Below are 25,187 nucleotides of genomic sequence, written 5' to 3'. Positions count from 1 at the left end.
CCTGTGTTTGCATTTTATACAGATGGAATCCGCAGGATGTCCTCTTCTGGGGCTGCTCCATCACTCCACATTATGCTTCCAGGGTTCATCCCTGTTGGACCTTCCAGACGTTCATCTTTGTTGTTTGTCCATCCTCACTACTGTGACGTGCTCTCTAGGTCTGTACTGCTGTCTCTGTCTCTCCTGTTGATGGGCGTGTGGCTGGTCCACCCTGACTCCTGCTGAACTCCTGCAAACATGTCTCTGCTGTGTCCTGGAGACACTTGCATGCGCTTCTTTTGCATAAATAGTCACCCAGGAGTGGGAGTCTTGGGTCATAGAATATGAGTATCTTCAACTTTAATAGACAGATGACACTCAACTGCAAATTTACTGATTTTTTTCTCCCACCAGTAGCTCCTGTTGCCCGATGTCTTCACAGGCACTGTCAGTCTGTCTGACTTTAGCCACTCTGGTTGGTGTGTGAAGTTTCTGTTGGTAGCTTTAATTGGTGATTCCCTGGTTTGGTTCCCGTTTCCCTGGTCGAGTGCCTTTTCTTACGTCAGCCAGCCATCTGGTTTTGTTCTTTTGTCAAGTGTGTGCTTGAGTAGCTTGCCCATTTTCCATGGAGTGGTCTGGTTTTGTTTGGTTTGGTTTTCTTATTGATTTTTAGAAGCTCTTTATATTCAGGCTACTGGTCCTTTGTCAGTGATATGTGAGACAAATGCCTTCTCCCACTATGGTCTTGCCTTTTTACTATGAAATAGCCATTTTTAGAGATCACAGTGATCAAATTCTGGCAGTTTCATGTGGTTTAATCTAGTATGAATTTTTAAAAAATATTTATTTATTTGGCTGTGTTGGGTCTTAGTTGTGGCACACAAGATCTTTGTTGTAGTACTTGGGCTCGGTAATTGAGGTGCGCAGGCTCAATTGCCCCATGGCATTTGGGATCATATTTCCACTACCAAGAATTGAACCTATGTCTCCTGCATTGCAAGGTGGATGCTTTTTTTTTTTAAATTAATTTATTTTTAATTGAAGGATAATTGCTTTATAGAATTCAAGGAGGATTCTTAACCACTGGACCACCAGAGAAGTCCCAGCTCATGGTGTTAGTTTGCATTTCCTAAGTGGCTAATGATATTCAGTAGCTTTCCACGTGCATATTTACCAGCCTAGAACTTTGAGGGTGGCTGTAAAGGAAGCAAGAGATATCCACTCAGAGCTTAGCACCATTCTTGGAAAGGCCATCCTTTCCCCATGCTCTGCAGTGTTGCTTTTGTCATAAATTGTGTCCATATGTGTGAGTCTGTTTCTGAACACTGCCTTTTCATCTATTAATACTTGTCTGCCCCTGTGTTGATACTCTGCTTAACTGATGTAGCTGCGTAAGACCTGTTGGATTCCCGTAAAACAGTTGATGGACTTCTGGGGTGTTTGCATTTGGGGCTGTTATGAATAATGCTGCTACGATATTAGTACACAAGTGTTTGTGTGGACATGTGTGTCATTCTCTTGGGCTGATACCTAGGTGCAGAATCACTGGGAGCTCAAATATTTAGCATTTTGAAGAACTGCCAGTGTGTTTTCCACAGCAGCTGCCCCATTTTACTTTTCCACCAGCAGTGCATAAAGACTGCAGTTTCTCTTTATCCCTGCCAGCACTTGTTATTGCCTGTCTTTTAAATTATAGTCATCCTAATGGGTGTGACGTGATAGCTTGTTGTGGTTCTGATTTGCGTTTTCCTGATGGCTAATGATGTTGAGCATCTTTTCACGTGCTTTACTGGTCACTTGTATATCTTCTTTGGAGAAATGTCTATTCAGACCCTTTCGCCTTTACAGAAAAGAGATTATTTGTTTCACTGTTGACTATGAGAGTCCTTTGCACACATCACCTCCGGGCATCCACAGCCCATCATACTAGTCCTCTCTCCTGTCGTCTCTTACTCCACTTTCAAATAGGCTTCAGGTTGTCAGTTGGCGAATTAGCATGTCAGCTCGTCTGTCCACTCTTTGATTTCTGTATTTGTTCATCAGGTACTTAAGTGCCTCACCTGTGCCTTTGCTCTTTCTCTGCCCTCGAGTGCTGTCCTGAGAGAGCCGGCCCCCTGCCATTTGGCTGGCTGGTAGTACTGTCACCTTCGTGACTCCAGGTACCCACCCTTGGGAGCATGTCTGCCAGCCTGAGCCCGACATGACATCCTCACAGTCACAGCCAAACCTTGAGAGTCCCGTGCCTGCTCCCACTCTCTTCCCGAGAAGCCTGCAGATGGTTACGTCTAGTTGGTTCTTCTTCCTTTTACAGAAGACGTTTGCTTCCTGGTAATTCCCCAGCCCCTTCACTTGAGTTATGGGTTCTGTCTTCTCTCCCTTTTCAGCAGCATTGCTCCTTGAGCTGCCTTCCTTTCCCCGCACCTTTAACCTCCCCACTCTCCGGGACCACCCTGTCAGCCAGAGCTTTCTCGAGCGCCTACGCCCTGCACAGATCCCCCCCAGAACACCAGATCACCCCAGTTCTCTGCCACACGTCATGACCACACTTCTCTGACGGATTGACATGTGCTTTCCCCACTCAGCCCACCGAGTCTAACCACTCAGGTGCATCCCTGCTTGGCATGGCGCTGCCAGTCTCCATGCTGCCCAGCCCAGGATGGCTTTTCAGCAGCATTTGACAGAGTGGCCCATTCCTTTTTCTGAGTTGGTTTCCTCAGAATCCTGTTTGTCTGACTGTCTTCTTGGACTTCTTTGCTGGACTCCCTCCCCCACCTCTTCATGACTCAGAGGTCCTCAGGCTCCCTTCCTGGCCCCTCCTTTCTTGTCATCCTCTCCATGGGTGTAGCAGGGACATCCCATCTCTGGTCTGGATCTCCCCTCTGATTGGGACGGTGTGACTGCTTCATTGATGTCCTTGCTGGGGGATTTCACAAGCGTCTTATAATTAAAGGGTCTAGAACTGAGCCTCTGGTCTTACCCCTCAAACCTGTGCCTGCCCTGGTCTTCCTCAGCCAGTGAATAGGGCAGAACACGGGGAGTCGGCCTTGTTCCCCTTCCTCACCCCCACGTCCAGCCTGTTGGTTCTGCCTGGAAGTTATTTCATGAATCTGCCTGCTTCCACCCAGCGGTGACCCCAGGCCAGGCCGCTCTGACCCTGTGCTTGGGTCACAGCAGCAACGTCACGGTGAGCTGCTGCTGGCCCTCGATGCCCTCCAGCTGCTCACCTGTCCCAGCCAGCCAGGGTCTGGGTAGGGTCTTGGATCAGAAATCAGATCGAACATTGGTGACACTTCATTTGAATAAAGTTTGTAGTCCAGTTAGCAATATTATACCAATGTTGATTTCCTTTTCTTGATTATTGGTCTATATTTTTTAAATTAATTTATTTTAATTGGAGGATAATTACTTTACAATATTGTGATGGTTTTTGCCATACATCAACATGAATTGGCCATAGGTATACGTGTCCTCCAATCCTGGACCCCCCTCCCACCTCCCTCCCCTTGTTCTATGTTTGACGTTGCACAATAAGACAGTAACACCAGGACAAGAGGGGTGAGGAATAGAAGGGAACTCCTAGTTCTTTTTGTAACTTTTCTGGATTGTCTAAAATTACTTCAAACAAAAAGTTTTAAAAAATTAAAATGAAAATAAAAACAGGGAAAATTGGGCTGTGTGCACCCACACTTAAAGCTCCGCCGAGGTCTCCCTTGCGCTGACTCAGGCTGCGCCCACTGTGTCCAGCCCTGCCCGCTGCTCCAGCATCACCCAGGCCACACTCCTGCCTTACCCTGCTCAAGGGAGGAGCAGCTGATTGTTTATTCTTCACTCCCAGTTCCAGGGGGTCAGGGACAATAGTCTGTCCTGCACACAGTTTTGTCATTAGCGTTCGCCTGGCATATAGCGGGTGCTCAGATAGAGGCAGTAGACAAGTGACTCCTTGGTCCTGTTCAGAGGAAGCACAGCACTTTCAGCGCTTCATTCTGCCCTCACTTGATTTTCATGCCATGTAAACGAGCCCCTGATGCAGGGGTGCGGTCCACTCCTGACGCGTGTGGATGCCTCGTGTGCTAGGCCTTCAAGCCGGTGCTGTCAGTGCTCAGATGAGTAAGGGAGAGGCCATGTACGGTATTAAGGGCATTTGTAGTGGGCCTTGCCTCATGCTTGGCAGATCTCAGGAGCTCATTATTTGCTGAAGGAGTGAGGAGGATAATTTCAGAATCTTTTCCTTTTAAAATTGCTGCAGATACACACATAACATGCACACACACACACATTATATGTACAATCATGTAATAGATGCATATGCAGCATTGTGGAATTTTTCAGTTTTTTTAATATCCTTTCAGCTGGTTCTCCCTTGACAGGGGGAGGTGTGGGAGGAGAACTGCAGGACTTCTGGCGGCTTGTGGGGCAGGGGCCCTACCGTGGCCTGGCACCCACTTTCCTGGGCACCCCCTGCTGTGTCCCAAGGCGGCTTGACATAAAGCCACATGGTGGGAGATGGGTAGAGATGTGGCTGATGATCTCAGTGGTGAAGGTTGCATATTGTCCATGAATTTAATTTCATTCAGGAAGGTAAAGAGGACACTGCAAAGGAAGTATGTAGTAAAAATGGGATAACACAGGGCCTTTGAGGTGGATTGGATTGAGAACCATCTGGTCTCTTGAAGGTGTCAGTATAGGTCCTCAAGGAACTTGAAGTATTTCAGAGGATCCAGCGGGAATGCTGTGCTTCATGATGATTCCAGACGAAGCTCAGCTTTATGCTGGAACCAAGACCTGCCCTTGGCATGGGGGTCCCTTCTCGCAGTGCCTGGCAGAACCTGTGCCCGACTGTTGGTGACCCTAGAGTTTCTGGGCTGTGACGGGGGACCAGATACTGTCACCGAATTTGCGTCAGGAAGGCACAGCATGCAGGTCAGCCAGCTGCAGGGTGAGTGCCTGATCACTGCGGGCAGCTGCTGCGTGAGAGCAGAGGCAGGGGCGGGGTCCCTCCCTCCCTCCCTCCCGTCCTGGGCGATGTCACAGCCCCTTGGGACCTTTCATCTCTTGGATGCCGTGGACGCAGACAGCAGGCGGCAGGACAGAGGGGACCCAGGAGGAAAAGAAAGGGGAGGTTGGCTGAGGTGACCAGAGTCAGTTTACCTGCTTCACAAGTTGCCTGGGGTTGCAAGGGCCGGTCAGCAACACGGCTCATGAGACGCCTCCTCTGGCCTGGCCTTGGCCGCTTGCGACAAACCCATTAGCAACATGGCCGAGTGCCTAATTCAACATTCAGGCCGGTGCAGTCAGAGAAGCCACCCCCCGCTGGATGGTCATTTGTTCAAGGGCGTGTTTTACTACATGTGTTGCTTTTAATGAGTGTGAAAGATCACCGAGCTCAGTGTTCATTTTACAAACTGCTTTTAGGAATCATGAAGTAAATTTCCAAGCTCTCCTGTTTCCTTATTCTTAAAGATTGTCTACCATTTTGTTTGCTTTCATCTTCTGTTTCTATATAGTGTCTGTTTCTACCCTGCTTTTCCAGTTTGCCATTGCTGCTCTCAGTGTGGAGGGTAATTTGCCCGTTGTCTTTGCTACTAAATGTTATCTATAAAAAAGTTCATACTGGTTTCACATTTAGTTCTCCTCTTTTCTCCAGCCTTTTTTTTTTTTTCTTATACCTCTTCTCTAGTTAATAAAGATAAGGAGTTTTCTGTTGCCCGTTCATTCTGGTTCTCTAACAAGGAAGGATCTAGATCTTCACTGTTCAGTGTGGTGGCAGTGAGCCACATGTAGCTATCTATAATTTATAACGAGAGAACATTAGAAATTAAATTTTTCACTCGTGCAGCCACATTTTGAGTGCTTGGTGGCTTGTGACCGCTGAACCGATGGCTGTAGGACATTTCCTTCATCAGAGACAGTTCCCTTGGACTGCCAGGCTACCTGCTTTACACACCCCAGTAGTGCTCTTCCTGTATTAACCTCATCAACCCCCTGAAAGCCTCTTCAGTTTTCCAGAACCTTCTCCTGTTCCTCCCAGCCCAGCTGTGTGGGGCTGAAGAGTGGAAGGCACGTGACCTAACTCTGTAGCAGTCCCACGGGGTCTCTGAACCAGGGGAATGGAGTTGTCGCCTCTCAGCCTCCGTACCTCACCGTCTGAGGAGCTCTGTGTTCCTCTTATTTCTCTTGTTTGTTTTTTTCTACTTCTGTATGGTTTTGTGGTGCCTGGCCTGCCATCTTAGCTGAGCTGGATTTCTTTGACTTTTGGGGGGCAACTTTTCTTCCATCCTTGAGCTCCTCTTCTGATTTTTTTTCTTTTAACTAGTTTCATTTCTTTCTTAAATGTGTATTTATGACGCATTCTTTGAATCAGTGTCATTTTTGCGTTCAGTATGTCTTTATTGATTTATCATATTTCTCTCTTATTTTAAACAGAACACAGGATTTATCATTGGTGTTAATTAATGTAATACTTGGAGGTTTTCTTTATTGAATAATGATGTATTTATCCAGTGGGACATTTCATAGTTTTGAAAATAAATGAATGTGGATCACATGTATCAGTATGGATGACTCTCAAACATATTGCTGCACCCAAAAAAAAACAACAAAAAAAACTTCTAGAATGCTTGTAAAATAATATCATTTAGGTGAAGGCAAAAAAATATATTAACGCTGAGTATTGTTAGCATGATGTATGTACTTAGTGAAAACCTAAAGAAATATGTGCGGAGGAGCCCCTGATTGTGAGTTCAGGACGGGTCTCTGCTCTTCGGGGGAGGGGTTGGGTGGGGAAGGCCTGCAGGGAACCTGGATGCTGCAGACGACCCTTGCTCCTTGGACTGGAGGGACTCCAAGTCTTCAGCCTACTTTTCCTTACATGTTTCTATGTCTGAGAAATTTTCTCATAAACTCAAAACCTCATGCTTATTTAAAACATAAGTAAATAAGAAAAATATGGAGAGTGTTTTCCATAGTTCTGTTGTCCTGTGAATATTTTGGTACTTTTCTGTGGGTTTTTCATTCCTTAAATTTTTTTCAGCTTTATTGAGGTGTAACTGACAAATAAAATTATAAGATATTTAAAGTATAAATTGTGGTTTGATATATGAACATGTTGTGAAAGGATTTCCCCATCTAGTTAATTAACACGTTCATCATCTCATGTATTTATCTTTTATGTTTGTGTGTGAGAGAACATTTAAGTTCTAGTCACTTAGTAGATTTCAGTTATGTAATATGGTATTGTCAACTGTTGTCACCACAGTTTACATTAGCTCCTCAAGCTGTAATTCAGTGTTTTTAACATAGTGGTTTAGCTGTTAGTCGTGTTCGACTCATTGTGACCCCACAGACTATAGCCCACCAGGCTCTCTCTGTTCATGGGATTTCCCAGGTGGGAAACTGGAGTGGGTTACCATTTCCTTCTCTGGAGGATCTTCCCAACCCAGAGATTGAACCCATGTCTCCTGCATTGTCAGGTGGATTCCTGACCACCGAGCCACCTGGAAAGCCCATCTTCTGGTGTTGTTGGGAATAACACATTTTTCTTTCCCGTGACGCCAGCTGCTCTTCATGCCTACTCTTGTCCAGGCACTCAGCTGTGGGGTTTTGGGCCAGCACCTCTGCAGCATAGGGACCCGCTTGCTAGAGTGTCTGCCTCCGCTCCCTGGGAAGTCTGAGCCCCTGGCCTTCTGCCTGGGTCTGCCTCTCCTTTAGTAAAGCCCCACTCTCTGCCCTTAGACGAGGGGACTTGTCAAGATTCATCCACCCTTCTTGGGCATGAGAAGCTGTTTCCTGCAGCTCCAGGCCACAATTTTATGTAAGTCTCATCTCTGCGTGTCCACGTGCCCCCTGCATTGCCCCTTGACCTCTTCTCACAGGTGGGCGCTCACTACTTCCTGCCTTGGTTTCAGTTTCAGTTTGCCTCTGGGAGAGTCTACAGCGTAGCTGTGATTTTCCCGAGGCAGGAATTACAGTGGGAGGCTAGCATGGGAGAAGGAACCCCCAGCCGGTGACCCCCCCACCCCGTGGAGGGTGCACTCCTGACCTCTCTTCTGTTGCCCGGCAACACTTTTCAGGTTGTCAAGAATAGACCACACAAACACAGCTGAGAAAGATCTAAGAAAGGAAGACCACCTCTAGTGCTGAAGTGAAATTAGAGAAGCCGGAGATGTCCAAGACGATATTGCTTCCTGATCAGGAAATAGAGATTGGGGTTTCCCAGTTCTGGGCTTGCGCAAGTCTGCCTCTGGCAAGAAAATGCCATCTGGGAAACTGTTTCTGGCGGCAATCCAGCTGGTATGCAAAACACTCATCGAGAGAGAGAAAACTTTGATGTGACCTGAAAACTGGTTGACTTGGAAAGTGAGGACACTCGCAGCAGGCGTGTGACTGTGCTGGAAGTGTGATCTGGGAGCCTGCCAAAGCCTGCATAAACATTCCCACGAAGGAACAGGTGGTGACGGCCCCGTGCCGTCGCTCCTAGGAAAGGCTAGTCAGGAGTGGGAAGAAGTGTGGGGTTTTGTTTTTGCATAAGGTGAAGTCTCCAGGTGAGGCAGGGTGAAGCTGTCAGTGTTGCCTTCCGTCCCAGCTGTAGGTGCTCCCGGGAAGTGTCTCGTGGTGGCTCCCCTGCCTCTGCAGATGAGGGTCCTGGTGGGTGAGAGGGGAGCGGCAGTGCTGGGGGTCTGGCAGCGCCCCGCCGTCTGCCACGGTGTGGCGAGGCCGTGGCCCCGCTGCTCAGGCAGGCTCGCTTGCAGCGCAGTGAGCAGTTGTCTGGGGGGCGTTGCATTGGTGATCTAGGAAGACAACCTGGGTGTCAGCCCAGCTCTTCTGGACTGGCCTGTAGCAGTGAGTGTTGCAAATTTGCTGATTCTTGGAGATATCTCGTGAAGGTCAAACTTCTGCTGTGTTTTGTTTAATCTCTCCCAGACTTCTGAGCTTTTGCCATGTTGAATTTTTAGTTCTTCAAGGCTGTTTAGCCTTATTTCTTATTTATGTGCTTTTCCGTCCTAGCTCTACTGTGCTATCTGCTCCCAAGCCTGTCTTTGTAATATTTTTCTCTCGCCTGCTACTGCCCACTCCTTTACCTTGAATTCCCGAGGGCAGTGTATTTCTTACTGGCTTTTTTTTTTTTTTTTTTTTCATTTCTCCTTCAAATCTCAGGACTGTTGCATCTTAATGTTTGTGTAGTTTTTGTTGTTTAAAAAAGAAGCAGCCTTATTGAGGTATAATTAACATACTGTATAGTTCACACTTCCAAAGTATACAGGTCAGTGGTTTTTAGAGTGTTCTCAGTTGTGCAACCGTCACCACCATCTGACTTTAGAATATTTTCATCATTTCCCCCAAAAGGAACCCTGGCCCACTAAGTCGCTCCCCATCCCTCAACCCCCAAACCTCTGGCCACCACGAGGCTGCTTTCTGTGGATTTGCCTGTTCCAGACACTTCCCATCAGTGGGATTATGTCAGACGTGGCCTTTTGTGTCTGGCTCCTTTCACTTAGTGTCCTATAGCTTTATTTCCATTTCAATATATTCCCCTTTTAGGGTTTTGCTTTTCAGTTATTTAACTGCCACTTATTCCCAGATCTTAAATTAAATCTCCTATTTATCTATTTTTTAGAACGTATCTTCCATTGTCTGTGTCCTGTGTGCAAATCTGAAACTCTTAACATTAATTTTTAAACTATTAGTTTAACTATTAAGTTAAAATCTTAAAATTAGCTAGTATTTCGCAGGTCTCCAGGGGGAAGAGTACAGTCTGTGTCTCCCGTAACTGCCACAGACGTGACCCGACATGCTCGCCTATGTCTGATGGTCACTCAGGGTCACAATTCGGTGAATAACAGTTCATTAGTTGTCAGTTCATCTTAGTTCCTGACTCCTTTCCTTCTAACTGTCTTGTTTTGTAGTCTCTTCTGATTGTTTAATTCTGTCATATGTAGTATTCCATAGTTACTATAGACCTTCACTTTCCTTTTGTTTTCTAAAACTCACTCTAAATATGCCTTTTGTCACTGGTGAACCACCTGCCAGCACAGATTTGACTTCACGTGATTCTCTCTTCTTGTCGGTAGTCACTGTCCTCACCCTCACCGCCAGCCTCCCATCCTCCCATTTAACTCTTTGTGAGCATTACTACATGCCCTTCCTCGGTCTACTCTGAGTTCCTCTGGAGTGTTCCTGGAGCTGCCCTGAGGGGAAGCACTGACTCCTTTAATCCTCACATAAGTCCTCACATAAGACTCACGTAAGGTGGGTCATCATTAGGTGACTTGTATTTCCATCTTAGGTCACGGTTTTCATCTGTACTGTTGCAGATGAAGCCATTATCCATTTCTTTCAACACTCAGCCCAGGTCCCTGCCCTCATTAGGTTACTCAATAAATATTTTGTTTGCTGGGTAAGTGAATGTGAGAATGAGCCAATGAATGAAAGAGATGGTTAGTACCTGGCAGACTGTTTCCATAAACAGCCAAATGCTGTCTTTCAAAGAACTCATTTTGTAGCTTTTGAAGACCTGTGGTATTAAACCCTAATTCAGGAGCTTCTTAGAGGTGGAGGGAGTGGGTCTTTGAAGGTGGTTACACTGGCCTCTCCCTGTGTTGGTTTCCAGCATTGAACAGGGTAGCACGTCCTCTTGCCAAGTAGGAAAGTTCAGAAGACAGCTCAGAGGAACGTGGTCACCAGGTGACTGCCCGGTCACTCACCTTTGGCTGTGATATGTACCCATTCCTGCGAGAAAACGGAGGCTCGCACTGGGGGCGCCAGCCGCAGGAGCAGGTGTGGGGCAAGTGTGTGCACATGTATGTTCTTGTAAGAGTTTGTGGGTTGGGCTAAAGGTGTAGTCAAGATCAAGCCACACAGGCACAGTGCCCATCACTTCACTTTTTTAGAAGAGCGTAAGTTTCACCCACAGCCATTTGCTATCTTGAGAACTTGTGATTTACTGTCAAGTGTTGGGACAATCAGGATGAATCACCTCCTTGCAATTAATTAATTGTTTCATGTAGGAGTAGAGAGGGCCCATCCACAATGTTGTGATGTTAATAAGATGGAAAATACTTTTTTTTCCCCACCAAAACTTTTGCTCTTCTTAAGCAGAAGCAATAGATAGTTATGAAATATCTATAATTTTGTAGGCCCTGGTTATTTGGTAGATTAAGGTTGAACACTTTGAGTCTTTATTTTCTGTGTTAACTGACTGCATTTTAGTGTAAATAATCCTCATGCTACTTGGTCATCACAGACCTAGTTAGGAGGAAAATTTGTTACAAAGTGAAGTGAGTTTTTAGACTGTTTGGTTCTGAATTAGCCCAAACCGATGGCCTCCCCTTACATTTATTGTTTTAAGCTCCCAGGCATCTGCTGTGTCACGCCTCTAACTCCCAAGGTCGTGCCTCCAGGCATTCTTTCCTTCCTGATTAGTCTCCTCTTTTCTTTCGGGTTTCGGGTTGACACTCATGTCCTTGGTTCTCGGGTTGGGATATCGCCCTCCAGAGCAAAAGTCCTGCAGAAAAAGACTGAAATAAAGAGGCCAGAATCATCTTTCTTTTCCAAAATGAACTTTGGCACTCACTCAAATTACACTCAGCTCACGAAAACTAGACACGAGTTGTGTGCAAGGCTTAGGTTTTCTCCTCAAAGAATTGATGCTGTAGTTAAGATTGTGGACCACGTCAGCCTCTTGAGCACATGTAGCCACAGGTGGCACTTCTGCCCGTTGGAAGTTCCGGGTACCTTCTCTAGCTGCTATGAAATTAAGCCAATGGAAGGCATCCACACTGGCGAGGTTCAAAGTCAATTACCAGGAAAGAATATAAGAAATCTTATTAATTGTTCTCCTGTTTACACTGTACATAAGAAAATAAATAATTCAGCTGCCTTATTTTGCCCTTCTGCTCAAAGAGAGCCGTCCTAACGAACTTGGACCCCTGGTTCTCTCTGCGTGGTTACTCATTAAATCCTTATGTCTTATGACCTCTCTTGACTGGAGACTTTAAAGGGGTTGCAGCCCAGTCACCCGGCCCAAGTACCTTCCCTGGGATAGTTCACATCCGGCCTGGCTGTGTCACACTTGCCACTCCGGTTTCAGCAGAAGGCTACACTTTAAACTTAAACTTTTCATATTGAAGCATAAATTGAACGTTGCTTAACTTGGTCACCGATTTGGTCGCACATCCGTGTGTCTGTCCTTTGGAATACTAGCACTGCTGTGTAACTAGTACAGGTTGGTCACTAGGGGCTCCCCAGAGGAAAATTCAAGTTAGGAGCAAATTCGGAGCAGTTATTGATTTAACAGTCCTCCAAATGCTTTTGTGCATAGAAGGAGCGTAAAAAAAAGAGTCCCAGCGATAAGCAGGCCAAACACACTGGTTGATAATAGTAGCTAATGTTACTGGCTTTTTGCCATGTGCCAGGCACTGCTGTGAAGGCCGCACGTGTGCTAATCATTTAATCCTCGAGTCAGCCCGGTGGGGTGAGTCCTGTTCTCAGTGGGACGCAGAGCCATGAAGAGTCTCACCCTGTTACATGTATCGAAGGGATGGAGCCTGAAGCCCTAGGCTCCCCCGCCCTCGGAAGCCACGCGCCCTCACCCATCACACCTGCCTGCCACGAAGCCTTCCCGCTGCCCCACACTTTGGGGAGCAGGTTTCTGCCCCTTGGTCTCCCACCTTCCTTGTCCCCTGACTCCCTCTGCACCCGCTTGTGGCCAGTGTTCCCAGGGCTCCCCGGTTTTTCCTCAGCCTCCTGCCTGCTTCTTCCACCTCCTCCCCATGGCCCCAGTGTGAAGGTTCCTGGAGTTGGCCCGCCCAGTGCAGGGCATGGACTCCAGCCCCTGTGTGACCACCCCTCTCCCCCACATGTCCTCTGTTCCAGCCACGCGACACTCACCTCCATCCCCGACTCTGCCCGCCAAACATTCCCTTTCTGGAGGCCACTTCCCCAGTTTTTCTGTCGACACCCACAGCCTGACCACGGCTGCCCCAGCCCCTGGTCCTGGCAGCTCTCACAGGACTGGCCTCTCTTTATCGTCTTCCTCAGCATGGAGGAGACATCACCCAGCAGGCCTCCCTGAACCACTGAGTCTTTGCAAGGTGCACCCCGTCCCGTGCCTTCTGGGCCTGGACACGCTGCTGAGGTCCCCTTGCAGGAGCCGCCTGTATGGGGAGGGCCGTGGCCACCGTGTTCACATTTGTCCCCCCAGCATGATCACAGTGCATTGTAAACAGAGGCTCATGATACATGTTTGCTCGGTGAGTGGCAGCTCAGTAGCCACAATTCAGAGCGAAAGCAGCAACAAGCCTCAGGGGTGTCCCCTCCACGGCAGGCATCAGAGCTCGTGCTGTGGAGCTGGCGCCGGGCCCTGCATCCCCAGGCAGAGATATTCTAGTTAACGTCCCTCTTTAGTTTATGCGCAGTCAGGACTGAGACTAATCCTATACATATTTGGGATGTATATTTTTTTTGGAAAAAATCTATGGAAGTTCAGGACCTCAGGTTAAGAGTGAGCATTTGACACTCTCCTTGGAGTCAGTCAGTATCTAAAATTATTTATCTCAATCTTTAGATTCCCACCTCTGAGTTGGCTGCACTCCTGGGTGTCTTTAGGTGTCCTCGGTGTCCTTGATAGATTCTCAGAATAGTTGACTTAAAAACATACATGAAAAAAAAAAGTACACCATACAGTATTTTACAAGGAGGGCGGGAGAGAAAGAAAGATGAAGTGACGAGATGGTTTAACTATAAAATGATTAAGGATTATTGAGGAATTAGCCCCAGGGTCATTTGATTAATTTTAGAGTATTTATTAAATATGAATTGATTGCAAGAAACTGTGGATTCAGAAGTGTAGACACTGGCCACCTCTTGAGTCTTTCCATGATGGCTTTTCTTTACTGCCTTCTGCTGCAGCTTAAACTCTTTAAGATGGAAACCCTGCTTTGTTCTGATTTTATTCTCTGTGTACAGCATACACCAGGCCTAAAATAAATATTTATTGAATAAATCACATTGTCACTCCCTTTCATAAATTCACAGTCTGGGTCAAATTCCAGTAAAGACTAACAATGAATTTCTTTCAGTCAGGCTTGCTTCTTTTTCAGAAAGCCCTTGGGTTCCATCTGGAAAAGCTGTTCCTTGTTACCTTCCCAGCAGATAGTCCTGCACACCCAGAGCAGGGCCCACCACCCGTCACAGTGGCTTCCCGGGGGAGTGTATACTGCTACTGCAGCCTTTAGTGAGCATTGTAAAGTTGTAGGCTAAGTGTCCACTTAACCAGCTTTTTTCATTTGTTTTAAATGGGGATTTGGTGAGAGAATAAAATTCACATAGATGGCAGCTTGACATATGCTGATGTTCTTGCCATGAATGTCTGGATCCCATAGAAACTTGATGAATGTGAATCGAGGGAGGGCTGAGTTCCCTGATGGTGCACATCCTGGTCTCCCTCTTCAGGGTGGTTGGCAGTCCCTGATGTAGGTAACACAGTCTGTAATGACCCTCATGTCTAGAGTGGCCAATATGAAGATCAACAACCGGTCTCTACAGATAGAAACAAACCCCAGAATTGTAGAGGGTCCGCCATCAGTGGACTCTGCCGCTGGCAGAAAGAGGCCATGAGACCCTTCCAAAGAGGGACTTTTAACCCCCATTTCAGCCCCAGAATGTGACATGAGCTGCCGCCACTCAGAGGACACAGCTGGAAGACATGGTGTGTCCTAGAGGCGGGTGTTCTCCGTGAGGCTGTGCGTCTCTGGGAAGCTCACGGGCGCAGTAGTGAAAATATGACCTTTTCTCATTTTTGCTTTACTCTCAACTTTGCAGGAGAGTGCCCTGCGCAGAGAACAGGACGGAGCTGTGCTTTGACCACTGCTGGTGTCACCTGTGCTGACTGTAATTTTTATCCATAGGTTTGAAGACATACCTGATAGCGGGTCAGAGAGCGAAGGAGTCTCACTGCAGCTGTTCAGAGGCCTTGCTTTCTGGCTTTGAGGTCCTTGACGGCTCGCGGGTGTCCTCAGGCCCTAGGGGACAGGGGACAGCGTCGCCAGGGAGTGTCAGTGACTTGGCGCAGACTGTCAAAACCTTTGATAACCTTAAGGTTAGTTTTTTTTTTTTTCCTACTTCTAAAACATGATATTAATTCTGCAGTAGAACATGTGAAATAATAAGCAGCCTTCAGGTCTGTGGCAGAGACTTGGAATGCCCTTTCATTTTTTTTTTTTTTTTAACATTTTAAAATTTAGTATAAGGTTAGCAGCATTTTGCATTTTTAATATCTTTGCTTTTATGATATTTTATGCACCACCATTTTCTTTTTACACATAGACTTGCTTCTAACTTGAGTTACTATTTTCTTTCTCTATGAACTATGATGTCTTGGGGGGATTTCTGAAAGCTCACGAAACGTGATGACAGTCAAGATGATTCTCTCAGCGTCTTGCTTTGAGACCTAGTTCATATCTTATTTCAGAGACCACTTTCTCAAGTACTCATACGTCTCCTGAAATCCAGTGTTTTATATAATTATTTTAAGTTTTGTTGGTGTGGATAAAGCCTGTGCTGTATACCTCACTGGAAGAGCTCAGGCTCGCCAAGAACATTCTAGAAGTTCATCAGTGGGACAGAGATCGCCTGGTGGTTGCATGGCTGCACCCATTCCTGTCCTAACAAACCACCAAGGAGTTAACACAATGGGCCCCGAGCCTGCAAAAGCACTCTAATGTGAGTCGTTCCTCAAGGTTGATGTAGTTCCCCCACTGCTCTGATACCTTTTGTTTATTTTTACAGTTTACATATTTGCCGTTTCTTTTTTTTTTTAAGAGACAGTTAAAACCTTTTCACTTCACTGTTTTGTGCTCTCGAATAACACTGTGACATGTGGTCAGGATGATGGCCTGCCGATGTGGCTGTGACCCAGCACGTTCCCACGTGTCCTTGTCCGTTAAAACTTTTGAAGGCTAGCGGTCTTGGTGTGTCATAGTGTGACACTTGGCTGCAGCCTTCGGCTTATTTCACTGTGCTGGACTCCGTGGTGCCTCTCCTCCAGGTGCCGTGTGTGGGTCCCGTGTTCAGGTTTGTGGACCACACACGCAGCATTTTCATCACGTGCTTTGTTTCCTCGGGGCAGGGTTCCTCAGTCTCGACACCACTGGTGTCAGCTTCAGCCTCGACTCCATCGACACTCTGGGTGGAGAACTCGTTGTGATGGGGGCGTCCTGTGTACTGTGTGATGCTAAGCAGCCTCCCTGGCCTCCCCCTGCTGGAAGCCAGGAGCACCCCCTCCTCCCAGGGTGGCAACCCCGGTCTGCAGGCCTAGCCCCGTGGCCCCTCGCAGGAGGGGAGAGGTGCAGTCACCCCTGCTGAGGAGAGGGTGTTAGCCCCCTCCTCCCGCACGCTCTCTGGCGGGTGTGCCACGGTGGGTGTGGCAGAGAGCCCTGCAGTGCCTGCACACTTGGAGCCAGCTCCTTTGCCTGGGCTGCTGTCTCACAGGAGTCAGAGAGAGGAACCCCCCTCGGTGCCAGCACCGAGCACAGGCCAGGCCAGGAAGAGCAGGGAGGCAACAAAGGTGTGGCTTCCAAGTCTGGCCTTCTTACCGGAGGAGAGTGTTTCCTCAGGCTTCCAACTGGACTGTAGTCAAGTAGAGAAACAGCTCAAGCCAGAAGTAAGCTCTTCATTGCATTTGTGTGCCACTTGGGATGATGTGCGTGCGTGCGTGTGTTTGTGAGGGCGGGGCCCTCGTGGACCTCACCGCGCCACATGCCTGCAGCGTCAGCAACAGCAGTTCTGCACTCAGTTGCCTTACGAAGGTGTTCTGTCCTCCCGACAACATTTCTTATTCTAGCTATAAATCTACTTATATACTTACGTATTTTGGGTCTGGTTAGGCAAAAGCAATTTAGCATTCTCTATTGCCATGTGTAAGTTTTCCAGATAATCTTGTGACTCCTGAAGGATCTCTGTGCCCCTTCCCGGAGGGGACGATGAGAGCATATGAAGTATACTCTCAAATTAATTTTGGGAGGATAACAGGACATCCCCATCCTGAGACGAGGACACCCTGAAGGTAGCGTTCCTAGATTCACGGAGTGGAAGGAGCAAGAGGAGACAGGAGGCCTGGTCTCCATGCCAGGATTTGCCACTCAGGGTCCCTTCTCATAGCCCTGCTCTGGGCCCTGGTTCCTGGGCGTCGGCTGGGCCAGGGCATGCGACTGAGAGTCATACGCTCCAGGGACCTGAGTGAGTCGCTGTGAACTGTCATCCTGGACTCGAAAGGCAGAACACTGAGGTCTGCTGTAAAGAGTACGTAGATTACAATCTGACGGGCAAGGCCTCCCCTCCGGTAGGAGTCTCTGAACAGTGCACAAGTGCACGAGCACTCACTGGCACCGGGTCTCTGGGAGGATTCCTCCTGTGAGCGGGCAGCGCCTCACGTGGGCCCCTGGCCTGTCGCCTGTGTCATCCACACTACCGTGAGCCTTTCTAATTTGCTGGGTCACAGACAAGTTCCTCCCCGTCCTTTCCCAGGATCTGCAGACTCTCTCTGTCCACAGTCTTCTTTCCCTTGGATGCTGCTGCCACCCTGGCCATCAAGAGTTGGCTCTCGTGGGCATTTCTATCTCTCTATATCCCCCTGGCCCCTGCCCAGCTGAGGGAGCCTGTCATAGAGAGGGTTTCCCCAAGTAGGTTCCCTTGAGCAGTAGTTTCTCAGGATGGCATAGGTGTCAAGTATGGAAAAAATGTTCTGCAGTCAAGTCAGTGTGGGTTAAGGGACACTGAAAATGTCTCTTTGCTCTAGGCCTTCTCAGCGCTTTAGCATGGTAACATGCATGGGTAGGTCTCCAGAGAGCGAAGTGGTATGCAGAGTTCTCTGGCCTCTTCACCAAAGATATCTTCTTTCAAGCTGCACCTTTTGGGGGCCTGCTTGACTAGTGGAAGGAGTTCTATAACCAAGCCCAAGGACTCCTGAGTCTGCAGCAGAGTCAGGGTTTATCTGTAGGTGCCAAGCAATACAGTGGGAGACGAGCCTCAGACCCACTCCCGCTTGGTCTTTGAGTTAAAGGGGGAAGACTAGTGAAGCTGGAGTTAGTCATCGTGTTGCGGCATTTCTTAACTGTGGTTTCAGGAGTCAGGATGGCTCTGGTTCATGATTCTCTGGCCTGGGGTCCGTGGTGACCCATGGCTGGGGGTCTGTGGCTCATCTAACCCTGGAAAAAGCAACCTGACGGTGATGCCAACAGCAACAATTCAACACGCTAATGATGCTGTCGGCGATACCATCTTAGTCTCCTGACGCTGGCCGAGGCGTGTTCAGTTAGCCCAGCGTTGAGGTCAGAGGGCACAGGAAAGGGAATGAGGTTTTTGATAGATTGATCATAAACTCAGCAGGGGAACTCGATGTTAGAGTGACTCAGCTGCAGTTTCAAAAAAGAACCAAGGACTTAGAGGAAAGGGGTTCCATAAACTCTTGGGGAGTGAATCCAAGCGTCTGGTCCTGTCACGCCTCTCGCCTGTGACGCGCTTGCTTCGTTGTCCCCACAGACTCCCCTCTTCCTGTTGCCCTGCCCCTTAGTTTCCCGTGATTCCTCCAGCTCGTAATGCTGCCTCCCTGTCTCTGAAGTCTAGCTCAGTCAGTCTGTACCGCTTGGTTATAACACACGCAACCTGAAATATGTGCTTTCATTTCTTATGCACCTTTCTGTGAGCTCTTTGCATGCAGGGCCCGTGTGTTACATAACTTCAGTTTCTCCTGAGTGCCTAGCATGGTGCCTGGCATGAAGTAGATAAGTACAGCTTCCTTTTGGCTTTTTTTAACTTTTTAATGATGCACAGAGACCTGTAACTCTGCAGAGCTAGACTGAGGGCTGCACTGGTAGCCTGGGCAGAACTGAACAGAGCCAAGGTGAATGCCTGCAAAGCTCTTGTTTTCTGCTTCTGTTGCTTGTACCCAGTTCACAGCTGGAGAATTGCCACCTGATATTTCATAAGATAGTCTGAGTACGGTGATGACCTGCTAAGAAACAATAGTGGTGTCAGAGGTCAAGGGCTTTGGCCCTGAGGTTTTAGGTCAGAGGGAACCCTTCACACCCAGGCCTTGGCTTCTTGAGTGACTGGCTGTGAGTGATGCTGCTCAGGAAGGTCCTGGCATCACATATTGTGGGAAAGGGGTCCCCTAGAGCACTGGCACTCACCCACTGAGCCCCATGAGCTGTGAGAGCATCTTACGTCGCCTCTGAAAGGCCTCCCCAGGAGGCAGCTGCTCGGCTGGTCTTTGTGCATTTGCCTCAGTCCCTTATTCAGAACCCAGGGCATGTGCTCACGGGGCCTTTCTCCCTGTTTGCAGTTGGTAATGAGGCTAGTGGTGTGGATTTGCCCATGTAGGGGTGATTCATAGAGGACCTGTTCCAGCTCATATGGGTTATATTATACTTATATGACTTGTGGTAAAGAATCTGCCTGCCTATGCAGGAGAGGCAAGAGATGCGGGTTCAATCCCTGGGTCAGGAAGATTCCCTGGAGGAGAGCATGGCAACCCAGTTGAGTATTCTTGCCTGGAGAATCCCATGGTCAGAGGAGCCTGGCAGGCTATAGTCCATAGGGTTGCACAGTCGGACATGACTGAAGCGACTTAGCTTGCACACGCACACCTGGGACCACCCTGCTGTTTCAGTTGCTGTGGCTTTTTAAATAACTCTAAGAAAATAATCTCCTCTTTTATCTCCTTGTTATTTATATGTGAAATCATTATGAATAGGCTCAATCCAGTTTGAGGAAGTGAGGGTCTTTTATTTCATTGTATCAATAGATGGAAAAAGTAATAGACTTTTCTCTTTCTCTGTCTGTGTGTGTAGTTTGTGCATGAGTGCTCAGTCATTTCTGACTCTGCAACCCCATGGGCTATAGCCCGCCAGGCTCCTCATAAATCCCATAGATATATGGGATTTTCCAGGCAAGAATACTGGAGTGGGTGCCATTTCCTCCTCCAGCGGATCTTCCTGACCCAGGGATCAAACCTACGTCAGTTTAGACATTAAGTATTTATTGTAAATAGTTGTCTGAGTTAATTGGTGGTGATGGTTGCACAATTCTGTGACTATACTGAAGACTATATACTTTAGATGGTGAGTTGGGTAGATACAATGTAAATTGTACCTCCATGAAGCTGCTGTGCAAATAAGTAAATAGTAATCTGAATGCTGGCTCTGAAATGTGAATGCAAAGTAAGTTTGTTTGTTTTTTTTTAAAAAGGACTTTTCAAGTTGCGTCTATAGTTTTAGTCGTGTGCATGTTTCCTTCAATTAGGAGGAAGCACATCAAGTATAAATTGATAGCTCTTCCTTGTAGAAGAACTCCAGCTAATAGATTATAAAAAGAATGAGAGAAAGAAAATCAGCTTTAGAGCATCACAGTAATAATTGCTTCAGGCACGATCCATTGGTGAGTTCTAACAGAGGTGGATAAAAGTTTAAGGACAAACAGGACATTTGCATAGCCTCCAAGCATCTCCCCTCAGGTAGTTATTCATTTTAAAGGGAAGGATATTGAGGGAGTTCCCTGGTGACCTAGTGGTGATGGCTCTGCACTTTCACTGCCCTGGCCCAGGTTCAGTCCCCGGGAACTGAGATCGCCCAAGCTGTGCAGCTCAGCCAATATGTGAACAAATAAAGGGAAGGAGAGAAACTTGGCAATGGAAAACCTGGCAGAGCCCACCTTCAATAATGGTTAGCATCACAGTGAATGAAACCAGCTGTGTTGTGTACCCCCACCACCGCATGTTGTGCAGAGAAGAGGGCATCCCCTCTGTGGGATTCTTCCCTCAAACCCTGAACTTCCATCAGCTTCTGAGAAAACATTAGATAAATCCAAGTTCAAGGACCAGGACTCAAGTGTCCCAGACTGGAGGAGATTAAGTGTGCATGGGATCCTGGAACAGGAAAAGAACATCTGAATGAAAACTGCATCAGGGACTTCCCTGGTGGCCCAGTGGTTAGAACTCCACAGCTGGGGCCACAGGTTCGATCTGTGGTCGGGGAACAAAGATCCCACATGCCACGTGCCATGGCCAAGATGAATAAATAAATAAAGTAAAATATATGCAGTGAAAGCAAATCTGTTGCAAACAGTGGAATGAATCTTGACAAATCAGTATTTTTTTTTTTTTTCCAAATCTGCAGTGTGGTTAATAGTACGGTGCCAGTGTTAAGCTCTTAGTTTTGATAACTGGACCAAGGTTCATGTAAGATACTAACTTTCAGTGAAGCTGGGGTTTTCGTATGTGACTCCCTGAATTATCTTTCCCACTCTGTTTAAGTCTAAAAGTGTTTCAAAGTAAAACATTAAGTATACACATATAAAATATTATGTTTGTATTGTTTTGTTATAAATATAGTTATTATTGTTATATACTACACTACACATGAATTGAAATGGGAAGGTTAGTCCAGCTCATTTAATTGGCATCATCAGGTAGTAGAGTATTGCACATGTAGGGGATTTCCCCAAATACCAACTATTTTCTTACTTTGACTTTCTGGTGGAACTTTATCACAGCACAATGACACTCTTCTTGCTTATCAGCCTCGGTTATTAAACTCAGTGGTCGTTTAGGGCTCAGAAACCTGAGGAGGTTTCCGGGGTTCTGCACTCCATGACTCGGAGGTTTTGTGCCTGGTTCTTACAGATGTGTGTTTCATTTGTTCGTTACTTTGCCTCCAGTATTTGCAGGCTGTCCGCTTGCTGTTCTTACCGCTTCTGGATGCCTTTCATTTTCTGTAACAATTACTGCTTCTGTCTTCCTCTAATATTCGGCCTCTACTTTTCTCTAGGATCTTGTTAACAGCAGTCATCCGTTTGGGAGTGTGCGTGCCTGTGCCGACCCGCTAGCTTGGGGAGGGTGCCTGGCCCTCCTGGGGTAGGTTGCAGCCTGGGCAGCCTCTTCCCCACATGGGAGGCGGCCCCTGCTCACCCAGCGACGTCACATGTGTGGCTGGGGTCTGCACCTGTGCCTCAGTGCCCTCGGGTGAGAATGGGCCGATCACAGTGTTACCCAGGTGCTCGTGGGGACTCAGCACAGGCCCCTGTGGGGCATGCGTGCTCTAGCTGCATGTGTGCTCCTGTCTGCCACATTCTACCTGTGTCTCGAATTTTGGAGGCAAGGGACACTTCTCCTGGTCCTAGGAGGCTTGCTGAGACTGAGCAGGCAAAGCAGGACTTTCCTCATGTTTCCTCCTTGATTCTCAGAAGAGAGGTCTCCCTGTCCCCCTCCCCCACCCCTAACAGCTGTTGGCTTAGAGCTGGTTTTATTTTGTGAAGAGAAGTAGCCTTCTCTTCTGAAGGAAAAATTATCTTATAGCTCCATGCCATACATTCTAAAGAGAATATAGGGTGTGTGTGTAGAAATGTGAAATGTGTTAAAAACAAATACAGAGGCACCTGAGTGCATTAGAGAAATAGTTACAACCTTCCCTCCAGAGCTCTCGTCCTAATGGGGGCGGCCGTGGGGGTAATCTGGGAAGATGCAGAGCTTGCTCCTGGCTGTCTCCAGGGGAGCTTGGGTTTCCTGGGCAACAGCCAGCACACGCCTTGGTGAGAACAGTCCCTTGTCCCGGGGACCTTAGCTGGTCTTGGTGAAGCTTCCCTTGGTGCCACTTAAAGGAGCCAGGAGATGACTGTAACTGCCTGGGTCACTTCAGGAGAACGACGCAGAGGCGATCAAAGTGCCAGGATTATTCTTGGGTCCCCTTTGTGCCAGGAAAGGAGGCAGAGAGAGGCTGCCTTGTGGTGGTCAGGGGTCAGGAGCCCCGCTGTCTGACCCCCACTGTGGCCAGTCACTTCTGCCTTGCAGCAATGACAGGAGGATTATTAACAGAGATCAGGCACGTGAGACCATGGGTGTTGCATGGATAAGGACCTGACAGGGTGCGTTGGCACGTCCTAGGCACGGAGGCGTCTCCATGTCATGGCAGCTGCTGTCATTAGAACAGTGGCTTTGACCCACTGCGCCTTCAGAGAGGCTGCCCTGAATGTCAGCTGCTCAATTCAGGCGTGCCCCCAAAGCCCCCAGTGAGGGCTTCTTGGGGTCAGACATGCCGACAGCTGCTCAAGAGGAGAGACAGGCCTTTAATGATCTAGCAAACGTTTCACAGGGGGTATTTGTGTGCTTGACAAAACCCAGTATGTAGGGTGTTTTAATCCAATTAAAACAAAGCTGGCAAATAGTTCAAGCTGCTGTGTGTCTTGGGGGCAGGGGATCAAACCCACCCACTGTTACTTGGTGAGACCCTCATGGAGCACAAGGGGCTCCCCCCAGAGATCAAGGGAATGTCAAGATACGAGAACATCTCCATCAGGGCAGACATATTTCTCTAAGGTTTCTGTTTCATTTGTTTTAAACTTAGAATCAATACAATTTCCCCCAGAAAAGAAAAGGGATTTGAACCCTGGTTTGTGAGAAATGAAAGCTCTGCCCTTTCTATTTGGTTGGCTAAAAAGTTCGTTTGGGTTTTTCTGCACAATGGTATGAAAATCCAAACAAACTTTTTGGCCAACACAATATTATCCAGGTCAGTACTTGTTTAAAAGTTGAAGTATGTTTTTTGTACAATATGATATAAGTTGTGCATGCTAAGTCTCATCAGCCATGTCTGACTCTGTGTGACCCTATGGACTGCAGCCTGTCAGTCTCCTCTGTCCTTGGGATTCATCAGGCAAGCATTATAGGTATACAATATAGCAGTTGACATTTTTAAAGGTTATCTTCTCTTTGTAGTTATTGTAAACTATAGGCTATGTTCCCTGTGTGGTATCAATACTATACCTGGCAGTGTTGGGTCTTTTCGAGGTCAAATAATTCCTGCAAACATGTGAGAAGGGCTGGGTCTGTAAGCTCATCCCTCTGCTTTACAAGAACAGCTCACCTTCCCAGGGAGCTTGAGAACCTTCACTTAGGGTTCAAGTATGGGTTAGCGGCTAGTATAACAAGAGCTTTATTGAGATATGATTGATATACAATAAAATTCACCCTTGTAGAGCATCTAATTCAGTGGTACAGCCATCACTACGGTCAATTTTAGAACATCTCCATTCCCCTGAAAAGAAACCCCACACCCATTCCAGTCACCCTGCATCCCCTTAACACCTCTCATTCCTGTAAACCACTAGTCTCCCTTCCGTCTCTGTGGAGTCACCTTTTCCAGACATTTTATGCGGATGGAGTCCTATGACACGTGGCCTCTTGTGTCTGGCTGCTTTCACTGAGTGAGTTTTCAAGGTTCATGCATTTTGTCGTGTATATCAGGGCTTTATCCCTTTGGAGAGCTGCATAATGTTTCGTTCTATGGACATCCCCCATTTTATTGATCCACTTACCCACTGATGGACATTTGAGTTATTTCTGCTGAAGAGTAGCCCTGTTAGGGTGCATTCACGTACAGGCCTGTGTGGATGGATGTGTTTCCATTTTCACGCTGCCTGTTCCTTTGTAACTCATCCTGAGAGATTTGGTAAACTTTCCATTGGGTTGTGCCCTTCTTGTGTGACAGTTTGCAACAGCAGCGGGCTCATCTGAGTCACATAGTGAGGTTGTGTTGCCGAGTGAGCTCCTACGCTCTGTGCTTTTCTTACAGACCTGCCCATCGTGCGGAATCACATTCACTCCCAAGTCAGAAGCTGGTGCAGAAGGCGGAGCGGTCCAGAACGGCTGTCAGGAGGAGCCCAAGAACAGCGCTAAGGTACCAGCTCTCGGCCCTGGTCCTTACCAGCGCCTCTCCCGGTGTGCCCACCAGAGGGGACGTCCCGTCGGGTCAGCTTCTCAGTCCGAGGGTAACTCCTCCTGGGTGACATCACCGCACACCTTCTAGTCCTCTGGGTTTTGGACAGACGGATAAAGAGCAGGATGGATGCTGACCTGGTGGGACTCCCTGACGGCAATGAGACCTGAGGGCGTGTGGCTGAGGGGAGTTAGGGAGGGTCCATGGGGCTGGACTCAGCGGCTGGTGGAAGGTGGATGTTGAGGAGAAGAGGGGCATCCTCAGGGTGAGAAAGGAGAAACTCCAGAGCTTCAGTCTGCCCCCACCTCCTTCCTGGCCCTCCCTGCGATACCACTGTCCTGGTCACCTGGAGGAGCAGGGGCAGTGGGGAGAAGCAGACGGTTGCTCATGTTAGAGCAGAGGCCCAGAGGTGCAGGTTGCGGTGTGTGGGGCACAGTCCAGGGGCCT

At 47.8% G+C, this 25,187-nt stretch overlaps 1 protein-coding gene across 2 annotated transcripts in view; it reads left to right on the top strand.

Moving 5' to 3' along the window:
- Positions 1–25,187, top strand: part of ADCY9 (adenylate cyclase 9) — a 99,301-nt gene that overhangs the window by 47,503 nt on the left and 26,611 nt on the right. For both annotated transcript variants that reach the window (XM_061152732.1, XM_061152731.1), the window contains exons 3-4: positions 14,883–15,073; positions 24,597–24,701. In XM_061152732.1, the coding sequence (XP_061008715.1) occupies positions 14,883–15,073; positions 24,597–24,701 (296 nt within the window). The remainder of the gene's footprint in view (positions 1–14,882; positions 15,074–24,596; positions 24,702–25,187) is intronic.

The sequence above is a fragment of the Dama dama genome, chromosome 10 (assembly GCF_033118175.1).
Source record: "Dama dama isolate Ldn47 chromosome 10, ASM3311817v1, whole genome shotgun sequence".
NCBI lineage: Eukaryota > Metazoa > Chordata > Mammalia > Artiodactyla > Cervidae > Dama > Dama dama.
Note: the sequence above shows the minus strand (reverse complement) of the source record. Positions and strands in the feature narration are given on the sequence as shown.